This window comes from Perca fluviatilis, chromosome 9 (assembly GCF_010015445.1).
Source record: "Perca fluviatilis chromosome 9, GENO_Pfluv_1.0, whole genome shotgun sequence".
NCBI lineage: Eukaryota > Metazoa > Chordata > Actinopteri > Perciformes > Percidae > Perca > Perca fluviatilis.
Genome location: NC_053120.1, coordinates 10,653,555 through 10,669,146, shown reverse-complemented (window position 1 = coordinate 10,669,146; position 15,592 = coordinate 10,653,555). Strand labels below are relative to the sequence as shown.

Below are 15,592 nucleotides of genomic sequence, written 5' to 3'. Positions count from 1 at the left end.
CATCACTGGGCAAAAGAGTATTACATAAGATCTAAAGTGGAGTAATCTGTACTTAAAGCTTCAGGGATCAAATGGCGCAACACACAAGGCTCGAGTGAAAGCTTGCACTCAGAATACATCTGGTTTCGCAGAGCCAAGTTTTCAGATCACACCTGATTCATTACTTGCCTCGTTATGTTGTGACACACCTTTATGACAAACATCAAATGTTTTCTTTAAAATACATTTCAACCACAGTAAACTGAAAATAAATGTCTCACTTTTGTATTCCAATGTTTTTATTAATGTAAACACCAGCATCTAATGAACCAAATACTGAAAAGAAAGGCAAAAAAATTAGGGGTGTAAAAGTCAACAGATATCTGAGAAAAATCATATAAGGCACATTACTCCCCTGTTCACCAAACTTGCACATATCCATTCCCAAAGGGACATACCTGTCTCAAACATACCAGAATGTGAATCACCAAAGTGTAAATACAGTATTGCACTTCAAAACTTCCCTCAGATTTCTAGGTGAAACAGCTCCCCACTCAAACAATATTTTGGGAAACTGAATATAAAGCTGGACGAGTGTCTTTAAATGAATGTAAAATGTAAATTTTCTTACAACAGTTTGTCTATAAAGATAGCAAAAGAAGACAAAAAAAGTGTCATCCCCTTATTTTATAGTCTATTGTTATCCCACTTCAGCAAGTGTTCCACTTTTTGGAACTTGCTGGTGCCTTCTGGTAAAATGTTAGAAGAACCTGCAACATAACTGGACCCATACTTAAAATGACTGACACAAAAAATATTGCCATTTCTACCCACATCAACAATTATAAGAAAGTGAATCTCTCCAAGTGTTTTTGGTTTTCATTCATTCTTAATATCCATCTCTTTGGTTGATTCAACTGAAAGTGAAACTGACAGTGCACTTAAATCTGTGGACAAACAACATACAGTTGAAAACATTGTAGAAGTTGTATTAGTCATTAGTCAACTCTTTTACAATCATTATAATTGCTCAACAGTTCAGCCAAAGTCTTGCAATCACTTTAAAAACTTCTACAATGGCTCCATATGCGGCAGCTTGAGACTTTGGAGACCTACAGGTAAACAAATTATTTACATAACAGTTTCCCTAATATGTTAAAAGGGATGTGTTTTGATATAAAAAAAAGTTGATATAACATCCTCTTACACTCTCGCGAACACACATAGTCACAAATGACTCTGCTGCCTACTTTTGAATACCCAATTCAGACCTCATGTGCTCATACACCACGTAGCTGATGCTGACAGCCGGTATGACCTTCATGAAATTTGGCAGGATGCCACGGTAAAGTCCGAAGAAGCCTTCATTTTTCAGAATCTTCTTCACCATAACGTTCATGGGCAGCTGCTCTGATCCCTCGAGAGACGCTGAGAAAAAGGGAAAATAGGTCTAAAACTTCTGGATTCTTGATTAAAGCAGACATACTAGTGTCAGATAATGATGTCAGTGCTTTCATTTGTCATTAAGTAACCAACCAGGTAATGGCAAAAGTTTTTCACCTTATATACTGTACATTTTTTTGTCACATAATCAATCATTTCTCTCAAAGTTTATGAGCAATCTTTGAACCCATCATGTGTGCGATAATAAAACCTGCAGTAACAGTTTGTTTTTTTGCCACTTGGGGGCAGCAGAAACAAGCTGTAAACAACATTGATATATTATCACCTAATAAAGTTGAAATTGTGTAATTGTTAGCCAACAGTTACCTATTTACAAATCCAGCAGATACAGTGCAACATTACCAATTATTTGGGGTTGTTTTTGTGTCTACGTAGTCTGGCTCAACAGATGTACATTGTTGGGATAAAGTCTACCGGATTTCCCTCCCCTTCCGCTATCTCTGCTATCTATTTTCCAAGGGCATCGTTGCTGCATCCGGGGCTTAGTGCCACCCAGACTTTCGTGATTGGTTTAAAGAAATACAAACAAGCCAGAGCCTTTTCCTCTATCCTAGAATAGATAAGCAGTGTAGCCAGACCACACCTCAGTGCAGAAAACAGCACTGTGGAGATGGAAATGCAAGACTAGTGTCAACCTGATGAATGTAAGTCCAATAATCACTCTCTTTATAGCCCTGATTTTAGTCTCCACTAACTCCTGAGGGAAATATCTGGTTCTTTAGCTGCAAAATGCTTTTCATCAACTTAACTTTTAGTTTTTTAGAGCTTTGCTTGCAGGGATGGAAAACACAACACTAAATGCGGTGAGAGTGAACCAAAACAGTAAAGTTGCCAGAAAACTAACAAAATGAGCTTAATGACGCTATAAAGCTCAGTAGAGCTAACGGGAACTATTGAGTTAGGCAGGTAATAATTCTCTGTAAGTTCATCACAACAAAGAACATCTTTCACATACAAATAGTCATGCGATCCATTGTTCATTTAAAAATATTAATTATAGCTGCTTTAACGTAATATTTACACAATCTTTACTTTGGCTACAGTAGTGCTATTTAATAGTGCCTATTAAGGTATATTTCTCTACCAATAATACAACATTCACAGTTTAATTGGTTAACTACTTTCTATATTTTTTCTAAAATGTTGAACAATTTTTGAAATTATTTACTACACCATGTTAATCCCTCTGGATAAGATCATGGGAACACTGGGTAAATGCTAACAGGGCTAAATTAAAAGTTGACAGAATCTTGAATGAGATTTGGTTCTCTGTACCTTGTGCCTGCATCCTGGTGCGGATCAGAGCCAGGGGGTAGCTGGCCAGCTGGCCACACGTGCTGGACAGGGTACCACAGCCCAGCAGCACCACAACCCCGGGATTGGCTGAGTCTTTGGCGTAGCGGGACAACCAGAGGTTCTTCAAGCTCTGGTGAGGACAAGGAAGTGTTTGTGTGTGAGAAAGGACTATTAGTTCTATCATATTTAAGTGGCATCTATTGAACATACCAAGTGAAAACCCTTCACTGTTTTAATGTTGCATATGGAAACAGAGCTTTGTTTCTACATTTTCCACATACCTCGTACACTGCCAGATCGATGCCAGCGTAAGGGATGATGCCTATAAGATTGGGAATGTAGCCCTTGTAAAACGCCTTCACTCCCTCCCTCTTCAGGATTTTTTTGGCACAGTCAAACATTCCTGAGTACTGTCCGGTCTTCCTCAGGGTCAGACGGGTTTTCATCACCTGCACGGACATAAGGGTTAACTAGGGACTGTTCTTTTCCTGACAGCACTTCTACTTTGGAGCAGTCAGCAGCTGAGGCTTAACAATAGGAAGGTAGCCTTCAGTCTGATTAAAGCTAAGCAATATGTGAATGATTTATTTGTCATTACTGATACATTATGTTATTATTTAACCTTAACAAGCAAGGAAGGACATCTGCATTATCTTCTGTAATGTCACTCGCATCTTTTTTTTTACTTTGCTCTTTGTTTTCAGGTTAGATTGAAAGAGGCAGGGTACAGGCTTATTTAGGATGAAAAGTATATGTTCAGAGGACAATTAATGTAGACCTAACAGAGACAACTACCATCATCAAAGTTTTTTCTCTAACCTGATGGCATTCTAAATTATTAGCCATTACCACAGGTACACCTGTAAATGCCTCCAACTCTGCTCACCTCCATGGGATAGATGACAGTTTGTGCTGTGGCTCCAGCCAGTGATCCAGCCATGAACCTCTCATGGGTCTTGACCTTCCCTGGTTCACTGGACAGCAACTTCTTAAACTAATGAAACACAGTAATAATAATAATAATAATAATAATAATAATAATAATAATAATAATACATTTTACTTTGGGGGGCCTTTCATAGCACTCAAGGACACCTTACAGTTAAAACAAGCAAAAATACAGTTAAAAAGGCAAATATAATTAAAACAAACACATTTAAAAGACTGAGATAGAAAATTAAAAGAAAGCAATCTATCCATGAATTTGATGGAGAGTGGAGTTATTGGGGTAGGCCTTTCGGAATAGGTGGGTTTTGAGGGAGGTTTTAAAGTTGGGTAGAGACTCTATGGTACGGCTGGATGAAGGGAGGGAGTTCCAAAGGCGAGGGGCAGAATGGCTCTGAACCCCATTGTGGACAGGCGTGCAGAAGGAGTGGAAAGCAGTGAGGAAGAGGAGGATCCGAAAGTTCGGGATGGAGTGTAAGGCTGACGGAGTTCAGAGAGGTATGGAGGAGCGATATTATGGAAAGCTTGATAAGGGAGTAGTGCATTAAAACTCAATGACTATTGAAGACCGGTAGCATCAGTAGTAATCAACTTCAGCTGAAAATTGCATCATTTTACTCCACATCAATATTATGATCTTTGGTATTAAAACATTACATCAACAGTGACATGTTGCAGAATGATAATATTTCTAGCACATAACCTGAGGTGTATAGTGTAATCAGTTTGGATTTACCTGTTCATAGGCCATAAATTTAATGGCAGTCTCAGGGGCAATCTTCAGTACGTTGATACCGTTTCCTCTCCACAGAGACATCAAGCCTCCTTCTTTTAACATTTGCTTAAAACCACCAACCAGGCTGATTTGGTTGCTCTTGGAGGAATGCACCTGTACATAGAAAATCTTGCATTATGAGCCATTACTTTAAAAAGTTAACACATGTATTTAGTATTAAAGGCAGCATTTAAGATGCATAAAATACAATTTCCAACAGGTTAAGCACCTAAATGAGGGAATTATTTTTATTACTGTACTGTATATACTGTATTATACTGTATTACTGTAATTGTAATTCTGTAGTATGTTGTAGTATGAGATTATCCTATTCTGATGGCACACATCATATTACTGTGTACATACTACAGCTACCACTGTTCAGTGACTCTGAACCCTGTTTTGATTGAACCATGTTTTTGTTTGGTCTGAAAGTTACGTTGGCCTTTAAGGAGTACATTCCCTACCAAAATATAGAAGACCATCTGAAAGAGTGGACATGACAGACAACCGATAATGAAAAAAAAAAAAAATGCGTTTTGACACACCTGCATGAACACCTTCATCCTGTCCAGTGGCGCGGTTCCTGTACGGGACACGGCGCCGGCCATGGCCCCCGCAGATAGCTGCTTCCACCACATACCAGTCGTCTTCTCCTTCTCTGTGAACTCATCTGGGATAGAGAGGCTGTCACCAATATCCAGCACCTACACTCAATACAATACAATTAAATCACAGTCAGTCGGAGACACCTTTTCAATACTGTGTGAACTGGGTTTAGTTTCTAAACATCAACAAGGAGGTAAAAGAAATTCTTCAAATTCTTCAAAACCTGTTCAGGGCCCCGTAGACTCTCAAACTGATATATGTCGACTTACTGTATAACCAAAACATGAGTTGGCTGCCAAAATAGACCTGTGTGAATTTCACTTAAGCTTTGTGTAATTTTTATAAACATAAAAAATATAAAAATTCTCACTTACAACACTCTGCAACTGCAATCTAATTTAAACAGACAGTTAAGTGAAAAAACAATGTGGACCAATCAATCTGTGATATAAAGGCTTGCATTGATATTAAGTATTTATTAATAGTGACATATTGTCTTTTTTTACTAGATGAATGAAACACAAAAAGTTTCCATATAGACATAGGCCAAAACAACTTGAACATCTGCATGATGTAATAAAATAGTGAGTAATATTCCAGCAATGAACACTCGCTTTTGTGACTCTATCATATATATCTACAGTATAATATATATAATATAATGTTCTGTTTAATTGAGACTTAGAAATGTGGTGATTTAATGGAAGGACAAAATATTACGGAAGAGCTTACAATATAGTTGAATTCAATGCAACTGCTCCACCTCCAACTACATCCTCAAAACCGGAGTTGATTGAAGACCTTTGTCTCACAGTCCGGAAAAAAACGGAACATTATAAGCTATTGGAGTCAGTGCATCAGAATAGGTCAGGTGTTTACGTTATTGTTTCCACGCCCAGCATTATGGCCTTTCACTATTCGAGAGTTTTAAAAATGCTAATACAATACATAAGTTAAGGAACTAAGGAAAGATACAATAAGCACAAGGAACCCTTGCATTTGGTTAATAAAGAATTGTGACAAAGGTATGTACTGAGCGGGATATTTTGCAGTTGAGAAAACAAACGCTCTCTAGTGGACGAAGCACATAATGGCAACACTATTTCTAAAATACCGCAAACATATCATGACTGCAATTTATTGTAATTTATGGGCTGACATACTGAATATTTTAGTATTTGTGAGAAGCTAAAATGTATCGAAACCAAGTTTTCATTCATGACCAGTCGACAACCTGGACTGTGAGGCTAAATACACAAACCCACCATGTCCACCTCCACCAAATAGATCCCCCCATCATCTTCAAAGTCATTGAAAACCCACTTTCCCTGTTGCTGCTGCTGAGGGTGCAGCAGAGCCATGGCCATCCAGTACAATATAGTCCCAGTGTTGTACAAGCTCCCCTCCTAAACTCTATTTCTCAGACTGATCAGGATCATTTACATAAAGTTCCCCCGCGTCAGATGTTGAGGGTCTGCAGATCCAATCCAGCCCGAGTGGAGAAACGCTGAATCCCGAGTGGCCGGTAACCATCGACGTGAATACGGGAGTGGGAACCTATCACTGCCCTAGAAGTTACCAACCACTAGCTTTAGTCTCACTGATGCCTCAGCTCAGTGACTTGACTCCAATCCTGTCCTGTTCTAGACTCCCCGTCCTCTCTCAGTGACGTGTCCCAATCCCACTGACAAGATAATCCTTGTGAAATTAGTTTATCTCTGCCTCAATTTAGCAGCCACGGGTACATTATATTTAACCTCCAAGGCTGTGCCAGTGAACGGATGCAGCAAACGTCAGAGATTAGCCATTGACTGGACCTGGCTGTGTCTCTGTCATGCAACCATAGTACAAGTCACAGTATATTTCTATAAAGCCAACAATCTACATGTGAAATTTCAGTTAAAACATTGCAATTTGAATATTCTTCGTTTGTCTAACAAGCTGCAAAAGGTTGATGGTAAATAAATCTATTTGTTAAATATAGTTTTCCAAGAAAAGGCCATCATTCAAAAGTTAGGCCAAGCTTCTATCTCCACCTCTCTCCCTCCTTTTCTCACCTCTTCTCTGTAAATGAATGAGTCTAATCTATTGACACTGAACTACTTATCTGTTGCCAAATCCTCTCTTTCACAACTTTCCCTTTGAGTGCAATGGTTCTTAATGTGGCTCTTGTGACAAAGGACAAAGGACATAAAGATGGTTAACTGTTTGGTCTCCATGTCTCTTCTATTTTTATTAAAGTAGAGTTTCTAACTAGTGATTTATTTTTCAATGTGAGAGCATTCTCAACCTGCTCAGACTGGCCTTGGCGTCGGAGCAAAATGAAGATTGTGTAAAAAATGTTTTTCCGTCATTACACAGGAGAACAAAACAAATACATATTTACCAGCACCATCCATTTAAACCCAAAAAAAACCATTAATAATAAGTTTAAAATACTTTAAAGCTTTGAAGTTTGGTCCACACCATATGGACAAAGACAGTACAGTCACTGAGTCATGCCCTCCCCTTACCGTAGAGTGCTTCCAGAAGCGGATAATCTCCTGCAGGTCGGTGGCTGGGTTAAACAGGAAATGCTCCCTCCATTCATTCCAGTCCAAAGTCATGGTGCCGTCCACATCGATACTGTAAAACAAGGAAAAGAAGAAGAATTGTTTTCACATTTTGTGTGTTGTTTTTATCTCAAATTTGAACCTAATGTCGGGAGAAAAGGTTTTGTATTTTAGTGTTAATAATAATAAATTGAATTTATATAGTGCTTTTCACGAACTCAAAGTCCCTGTTGAAGGGAGACAACTGTGGACATTTTTGGAAGCACACAAGCAAACACCACCACACAGGCTAGACAGTAAATCTAATGTATTCAATTACACGAAACATAAATGGAATGAAATATCAGGCACTCATTTATATTCCTAAAAAAATCATTACCATCACATTTTTTAAGATAAAGGTCACAATTTATCTTGTAAACTTCACGTCATGTGATCCAAGCCCCTCCACTAAAGAAAATGGGCTACTGTATTAGGAACAAAGCTGATACTCTATTCCAAATCCCATTCACTTTCTAGACTAATTAGGCTCCTCCTTACTTCTGTTCAGTCAGAAAGAGAGAGACAGAGAGAGAGAGAGAGAGAGAGAGATAGATAGAGAGAGAAAGAGAGAGAGAATGAGAGAGAGAGAGAGAAAGAGAGAGAGATAGATAGATAGATAGATAGAGAGAGAGAGAGAGAGAGAGAGAGATATATAGAGAGAGATTTGCCTAATGGTAACAGATAGTGGTAAGGGAGCATGCAAACTAGAAATAAGTCACATTATGAAGATTGAGGTCATCAAAACCACCATTAACTATAACAGTATTTCTTTTTACATTCATTTTTACAAGTCTAATTTCTGATTAAATTAGCAAACAAAAATGGCTTAGTTTATCTTTGTATACCTAGAAACACATTGTGTGTCTCCTCCACCTCTCCTTTGGTCTCTTCTATAATCAATCTATGTCCTCATCTGCTCTAAATGTTCATCTGTCCTTCATTTCCTTCCTCCAATTTAGTTTGACAGGATGACACACACATACACACTCATGAATTAGTCTCTGTGGATTTCAAACAAATCTTTCGGTCTGATTCATAGTCATGCACAACCTGCTTTACTTCTCTTTCTAGGTCTCACTGTCAAGCCTGCTCTTGTACATCTGCTGCTTCTAACTTTGTTTATGCAAAGTCAGAACATATACTGTAGAGCTCACTGCATAAACCTGGCCTGACTTGCAGAGCAAACAATAACAAGTGCTAAACAGGATCCAATTCAACAATTCAATTTTAACATTTCAAACTTGTTTCTTCATAAGTGTTAAACATGATTTTTCTCTACTGCTGGACATTTCTTCACAATTTGCTTACTTAAAAAATAATCTGTTTTTTTTGTTTTTTGTGCTTCCAAGTATGACTGACTGAAAGACACATAATAAACAGGGTATTCGGACATGTAGGTCCCAGAGCTTTGACTTATTATTATTTATTAAATTGTTTTGAAGAATAATGATAACAAAATCATTAAATACATATTATTTTAGCATCAGGTAGCTCAATCAGCATTTATGAACCCAAAGCAAAAGCAGGGAACCAAAGACGTGTGGTATACCGACAGTAGCTATAGTCTGGAGCTGCTCCTATATCTGTCCTATATATTTTAATATCTTATAACCTTTATAGGCCTTTGTGTGTTGATGAAGTTTCAGGAGTCCCTGATGCCGCCATTGCGAGGGTTCCATGCAATCTGAGAAATATTCTACAACAATTTAAATAGGCTACCGTACCATCATAGCTATATTGAGAAATGTGTATTAAAAAGTCTAGCCACTATCTCTCCACTTCCACGTCTAGCTGTTATCTTTCTCATTACCGTATTTACGGGCATAAAACTGAGCTTCTTTACCATAGTTATTTACAAAACTTGCGTCTTTTTCTATTATATTAACTTCCTTTAGGTAATGTATAGCCTACTCTATCTTTATGACCGTTCATCATCATTTTACTTTTGCTGCAACAACACCAAAACAACATGTTGACATATGTTGATGTTGATTTGCACGGAATTAAAGCGACGCAAGAACTTTCGAGTAAACTTTAAACGCGATAGCCTACGTATTCTTGTCATTCTTAACAAAGGATGTCGAAGACAGTATTAGCTTAAATGTTTATTTCATAGCTCCAGAAAAAAGCAGCCACCGAACATTTTAATTAAAGAGACGAAATCCTGAACCGTTTCTTCTTCTACTTGTAGGCTATAAATCACTGTCTGCGAGAAAAAAACAACACAGGAAATTAATCCTGTGGCGACATTAACCGATGAGCCAATCAGGAGTCACGGCAGTCAACAAGCATTACGATTGGATGGGTGCAATTATTATGGATAGGCTAGTAATATTTTATCTAATGCTACTTGCAATACTAATACTGGATATTCTTTGTGGGAATATAAACTTAAACTAGTAGGACATTTTAATTGAGGTGGTTAAAACGATTATTATTAATGTCTAAATGTAATAACAGACATGTTTTTATTACGAGGGTGCAAGTTTTGATGACATCACAGGAAAAGTAACGCACATACTGTATGTAACTTACACAAGTAGATCAGAACATTATGTACAAATGACCAAGAAAAATGTTATAACAAAAAAATAGATATGTACAGCCCTGCATACCAAGAAAGAAAGAAATTTTTTATTTTATTTGTCTTTATATTATTATTATTATTATTATTATTATTTGGTAATTAAAAGTTCAATATGTGTAACATATAAGCCAATTCAAATGAAATCAACTTTTAAATGTTCTTGAAGATTTATTTATGTGCATAAGTAAAGAAAATATTAGTTATTATTTCACACAACTACAGAGCTAATAAACGAATCGTTTAACTCATGGAGGAAGCATGTGGGCTGTTTATCAGCACAGACTTGTTATTTAACTACAATAACAAAGAAGTGAATAGTATAAGTGTATAAATTAGGGCTGTCAGCATTAACGCGTTAATCGCGATGCGATTAAGGGGCGAGCATAACGCGTTAATTTTTTTGAATCGCATTGATCGCATGCCGGCATTTATTAATTTATTATAAACTTCACTTGGCTTCACGTCGTGCCTAACAGGCTACTATTTTGACCCTTTGCAGCACCTTTACTTATCATGAAGCTGCCATACTTCCTCTTAACACATCCTCCTGCTGCAGGCTGCAGGCATGATGGAGAAATGCAGCAGCAACACGATTCTGAATGGCGCTTTTCATTTTCCAAAACTCCCGGACGGCTCGTAGACAAGTCGAAAGCCATACGCACATTGTGTAAAGCCGAATTAAAATATCACCAAAGCACGTCAAGCTGGAGCTACCACCTACGAGCTAATTAATGTGACTCAGGTTGATGCTACCCACTAGCATGCTATCCACTCAGGCAAAGCAGTATTTTGGAGAGTGCAACGAGTGCTACTTGCTGACCTGTGGATAAAACCAAATCCCAAAAAATTACTACAGCTCTTGCGAAATGGGTGGCAACTAACTGCAGACCTGTCAGCATCGTAGAAGACTTGAGTCTTAAAGACGTACTACGGTTGGCATGTTCTGACCCGTCTCATTGTCGTCGAGGGGGACAGTATAGTTTCACAGCCTGTACGACACGGAGAAAGCAGCCCACCTGGAACTGCTGCGGTGCTGCAAACGCTGTCTCATGAACCGGTGATCGCTGGACGTCAGTGAGTAATCAAAATTATTTAGGAGTTACTAAACACTATAGTGACTCTGGTAAGGATAGGGATTTTTAGTTTTTTAGTTAGGTACTTGGAGGAATTGTGCAATAATGACAGATTCACGCATTTTTCTTTTGTTTATAGTAAATAAATAATAAAAAAATACAAATCTTAAAGTCAAGTTCATAAAGTAACTTTCTTTGCATTCATTTGATTCCCAATCAAGATACACTGACAAGAATTGCTTTCCATTGTTAATATGTAGTTTAAACCAGTTCTGAAATGCAAAATAATAGAATTTTAAAAATGTGATAAAAATATGCGATTAATCGCGATTAACTATAGAAATTCAGCGATTAATCGCGATTACAAAAAAATAATCGTTTGACAGCCCTAGTACAAATATATTATGTGTGCTAAAACTGTGATTGCATCGGAAACATACTTTTTAAAAGGCAATGTAACCAAATCAGCAGTGCTTGAGAAACAAAATGACATGGACCCATTTGTCCCAGAAAATTCCAAATTACAGTTTTTTTTATCAGAGTTTATTTTAAGATAAAATTCTCCTATTATTGATCTACATGTACATGGATGCGTTCTCCGACACAGTCAGACATCTTGCCAGCTCTTTATCATGTGCTGTCAGCTTTCAGCCAAGTTACAGACTGAACTGGTTATCAGTCCCTCACACTGGTCCCCACCTTTGACATCTTAAAGGTTGATGAGGGTTTTGGCTTGGATCCACAAATAAGTAAGTAACAGAATATTTTCATATTTATCTGGGATAAGAACCTCTACCCCTCTGGCAGGCGCTACAGATCCCTGCGCACAAAAACAACCAGACATAAGAACAGCTTCTTTCCCACTGCCATCACTCTCCTCAACTGTGGATAAGAGGGGGCATCCCCACTTTGGCCACTCACCCACTTCTCTACACATTACTTACTTATCATTCCAATATGCATCTTGCATACTACTTTGCACTATTACTTTTTGCAATTTACATCCACACTTTACATGTGTACTTGTCTTGATATTATGTCTTATTTGTATTTTTGATACATATATTTTTACATGTTGATATGTGCCATATGTATATTGTTGTCTCTATTGTACAGTATGTGTTTATATTACTATATGTCTATGTTACTACTACATGTCTATTTGTTGAATGCATTAGAGAGTTAACACATACCGAAGTCAAATTCCTTGTGTATGTAAGTATACTTGGCCAATAAATCTGATTCTGATTCTGATTTAACTCTCAACTAACTCTTTAGAGTAGAACGAATACTGCAACGTGACCTTGTTCAATTAAAGCTAAAATAAGCAGAAATACCTTTGAAGGATCTTCTGCGCCTCCTCTTTGCTGATGTCCATTCCCAGATCTGCAAGTGACTGCTGTATCTCCATTAAGTCTATTTGACCTGTTGAAAATAAAAACCCAGTAGAATTCCTGGCATTTGGTTTGACTTTATAGGTACATTTTCATCATTCATGAACTTAAAAGTTTGCTAGGTAAGATAATTACACCATACCATCATCGTTTTTGTCCAAGCTCTTGAAGGTGAGTCGTAACTTCTTCTCATGTTCCTTTAGATAATTGGAGAACTCGATGAAGTCGAGCCCGTCGTCTTTGTCTTCGTCTCCAGAGGACATTATTTCCTAAATAAAACACAGAATATTAGAAATTCAGTTTAGTTTAGAGTCTGATGGCTGTCTGACCCCCTCACTGGGTGGTGGGAGAGCTTTCTTGGTGAAGCCTGTCATCTCCTTTTTGTACAGCAGCTGCTTGAATCTGCCAGATGGTGGCAGAATAACACAGCAAAATCCTCCTTTGAGTCTATATTTCCTGCTTTGCTTTTATTCATTTAAATCTGAATTGGATCACTTTTTATTAATTTGCAAAGTGCTATGTAAATAAACACTATCCTTGTTTGTAGAGAGATTGTCTATAATCAAGAGGGGATTTCATTCAGTCTTGCTGTATTACATTACATGTCATTTTATCCAAAGCGACTTACAATTGCTACATATGTCAGAGGCCACACGCCTCTGGAGCAGCTAGGGGTTAAAGTGTCTTGCTCAGGGACACATTGGTTGATGTATCGCAGTTGGAATCGAACTCAGGTAAGGCATGTGTAATATCCACTGCGCCATCACCACCCCACCGCTGTAGGTGCACAATGTTGCACAACAGTGTGCCGATTCGGGATCAGAAGATAAACTGAAACCTGGACCTTAGTGTTACTATTGAACATTCCCAGATAGTCAAGAGGCCATCCAAGCCATGTGGATGGGTGCAATCTACATGGAAATAATTAACGGAAAGGAAAAAAGTATTGGGAAAAGTCAAGTTTTAAGAGATGACTTGTGGACGCTACTGACTGAATGAGGCAGTTTAAAAAGCAGCCAGTGCTCATATTGATTACCTCTTTATGATATTAGTATCACAGATAGTTAAAGCTCCTGTTTTACAACACCTGGCCACACACAGCAGTGACCGCTGAACCTTTTTTTCCTGACTCTATACTTCAACAGTTATCAGACTGATGAGCGTGAGGAATGTTAATATTATTTGATTAGCGAAGGTGGGACCTTCCGCTTCAAGTCACAGCCCACAATAAAAGCTCAACTGCACCTACAATTTAAACTATGAGACCGTTTCAAACATGCTGGCCTACCTTTTCTCGACCCACCCTGCTCCTTGCAGGCCTAAGACTGCTGTTATTTTTTTAGAGAATCCAGATTTCTAGAGAAGCCAGATTGTTTAGGTAAATATGCTCCAGGTGATTTGTTACTATCAGGGTATAGACGTGTTAGAAAATTCTGTTAGATTAGATTCGTGACTAGAGTTTGGGTTTAGGATTGGTTTATCACAGATGGTTGAAATACTCCAGATTTACTACTCTTTCATCTTCCCTGCTCAGTAAAAGTCCTGCATTCAAAATGTTACTGTAGTATCAGTAAAAAAAAAGGAACATCTATGACAACTGGACAGTGTGATATAATCAAAAGTTTCAGAAGAGCTTCCAAATGGAGCTGGTGGTGAGTTTTCATTGTGTGGTCTATGAAGAAGTGACATCACAAGATTATTACTGGACAGGGGCCATAATTTACAGTATCTTAGGTTTGACTGAAAATCAGAATCTGCAGTATTTGGAAATATTGTTGTGAAATAATGAATGTAAAGCAGCGCTGAAGCGATTAGTTGATGAATTAATGACACATTTTCATTTAATTCAATTATCAAGCAACTCCTCAAGGGTCAAAAAGCTGCATTTCTCTGTTTTATATCAAAACAAAGTGAATATCTGAAGGATCTGGACCGCTGGTTGGACAAATCGTGATGAGCCTATTTCACTCAAATTTGTTTAAAAAACATAATCAACAGATTATGAACTGATAATGAAAATAATTGATAGTAAAGTAAAACTTACAATAAAGTTCCACGCATCTAAAAACTGTATTATGTGACAGTATTTGAGTAAATGTACTTAGTTACTTCCCCTGAGGCCTCCACTTTATTGTTAGGGTTGTTAATGTATGAGTAATTGCAGTCTGTTCCTTCAGGAATGCAGTACTACATAAAGCAGCCTCTCTGTGCCAACTGTCCCTCCCTATGAGGTGTATATGTCCTGTTTATGTATCCATGGCTGTTACCTGAGCTGCATCTTTCCCGGAATTGATGCCCATAGCAGCCAGGCCTGCCTTCAGCTCGGACACATCCACTTTTCCATCCTTGTTGGTGTCCAGCTTGGCGAACAGATCGTCGTACGTTTTCGACGCATCTTCAGCGCACCGGCAGTCCGTAAAAAACAGCTTCCTTACGACTTGATACATTGTTGAACTGAGAATGAAAACAAGCTCTACGCAGACATCAACTTGGGCAATTAAACTGCACTGGAAGCACACACACACTCACAAACCGATTCCTGTGGCTGATGGCACTTCTGGTTTGAAGCAGCAGGATCGTCCCGTGTGGTTTCAACGAGATTTCCGCAGTTCCGTTCAAGTTGTAGAAAAAAATCCTTTTACATCGGTGTGGTAAATAATCCGGTATGTAGGACTAGGACTACGTAGTGTAGATTTAGTCTACTAAAGGCAGTTTATGGATGAGGTAGGTTGACAGCGCTGAGCAGAAGGGTGGGGATACTACTCGGTTTAGTTTGCCTTAGAAGACCTCCTCTTTTCTGCCCGCACATTCAGAGACAGACACACCCTCAGCAGTAACACAACTGACACATTTATGGCGTGTTGCCATGAGTGCCA

The 15,592-nt window shown here is 38.2% G+C and overlaps 1 protein-coding gene across 1 annotated transcript; it reads right to left on the bottom strand.

Moving 5' to 3' along the window:
- Positions 1-260: 260 nt before the first annotated feature.
- On the bottom strand, positions 261-15,508 carry slc25a24 (solute carrier family 25 member 24). Its single transcript, XM_039811765.1, has 10 exons — positions 14,984-15,508; positions 12,859-12,985; positions 12,660-12,747; positions 7,582-7,693; positions 5,008-5,166; positions 4,421-4,573; positions 3,626-3,733; positions 3,021-3,188; positions 2,719-2,869; positions 261-1,407 (listed from the first exon to the last, which is right to left on the bottom strand). The coding sequence occupies exons 1-10, from the start codon at positions 15,161-15,163 to the stop codon at positions 1,226-1,228; spliced, it is 1,428 nt and encodes a 475-aa protein (XP_039667699.1). The 5' UTR covers positions 15,164-15,508; the 3' UTR covers positions 261-1,225.
- Between the last annotated feature and the right edge of the window lie 84 nt (positions 15,509-15,592).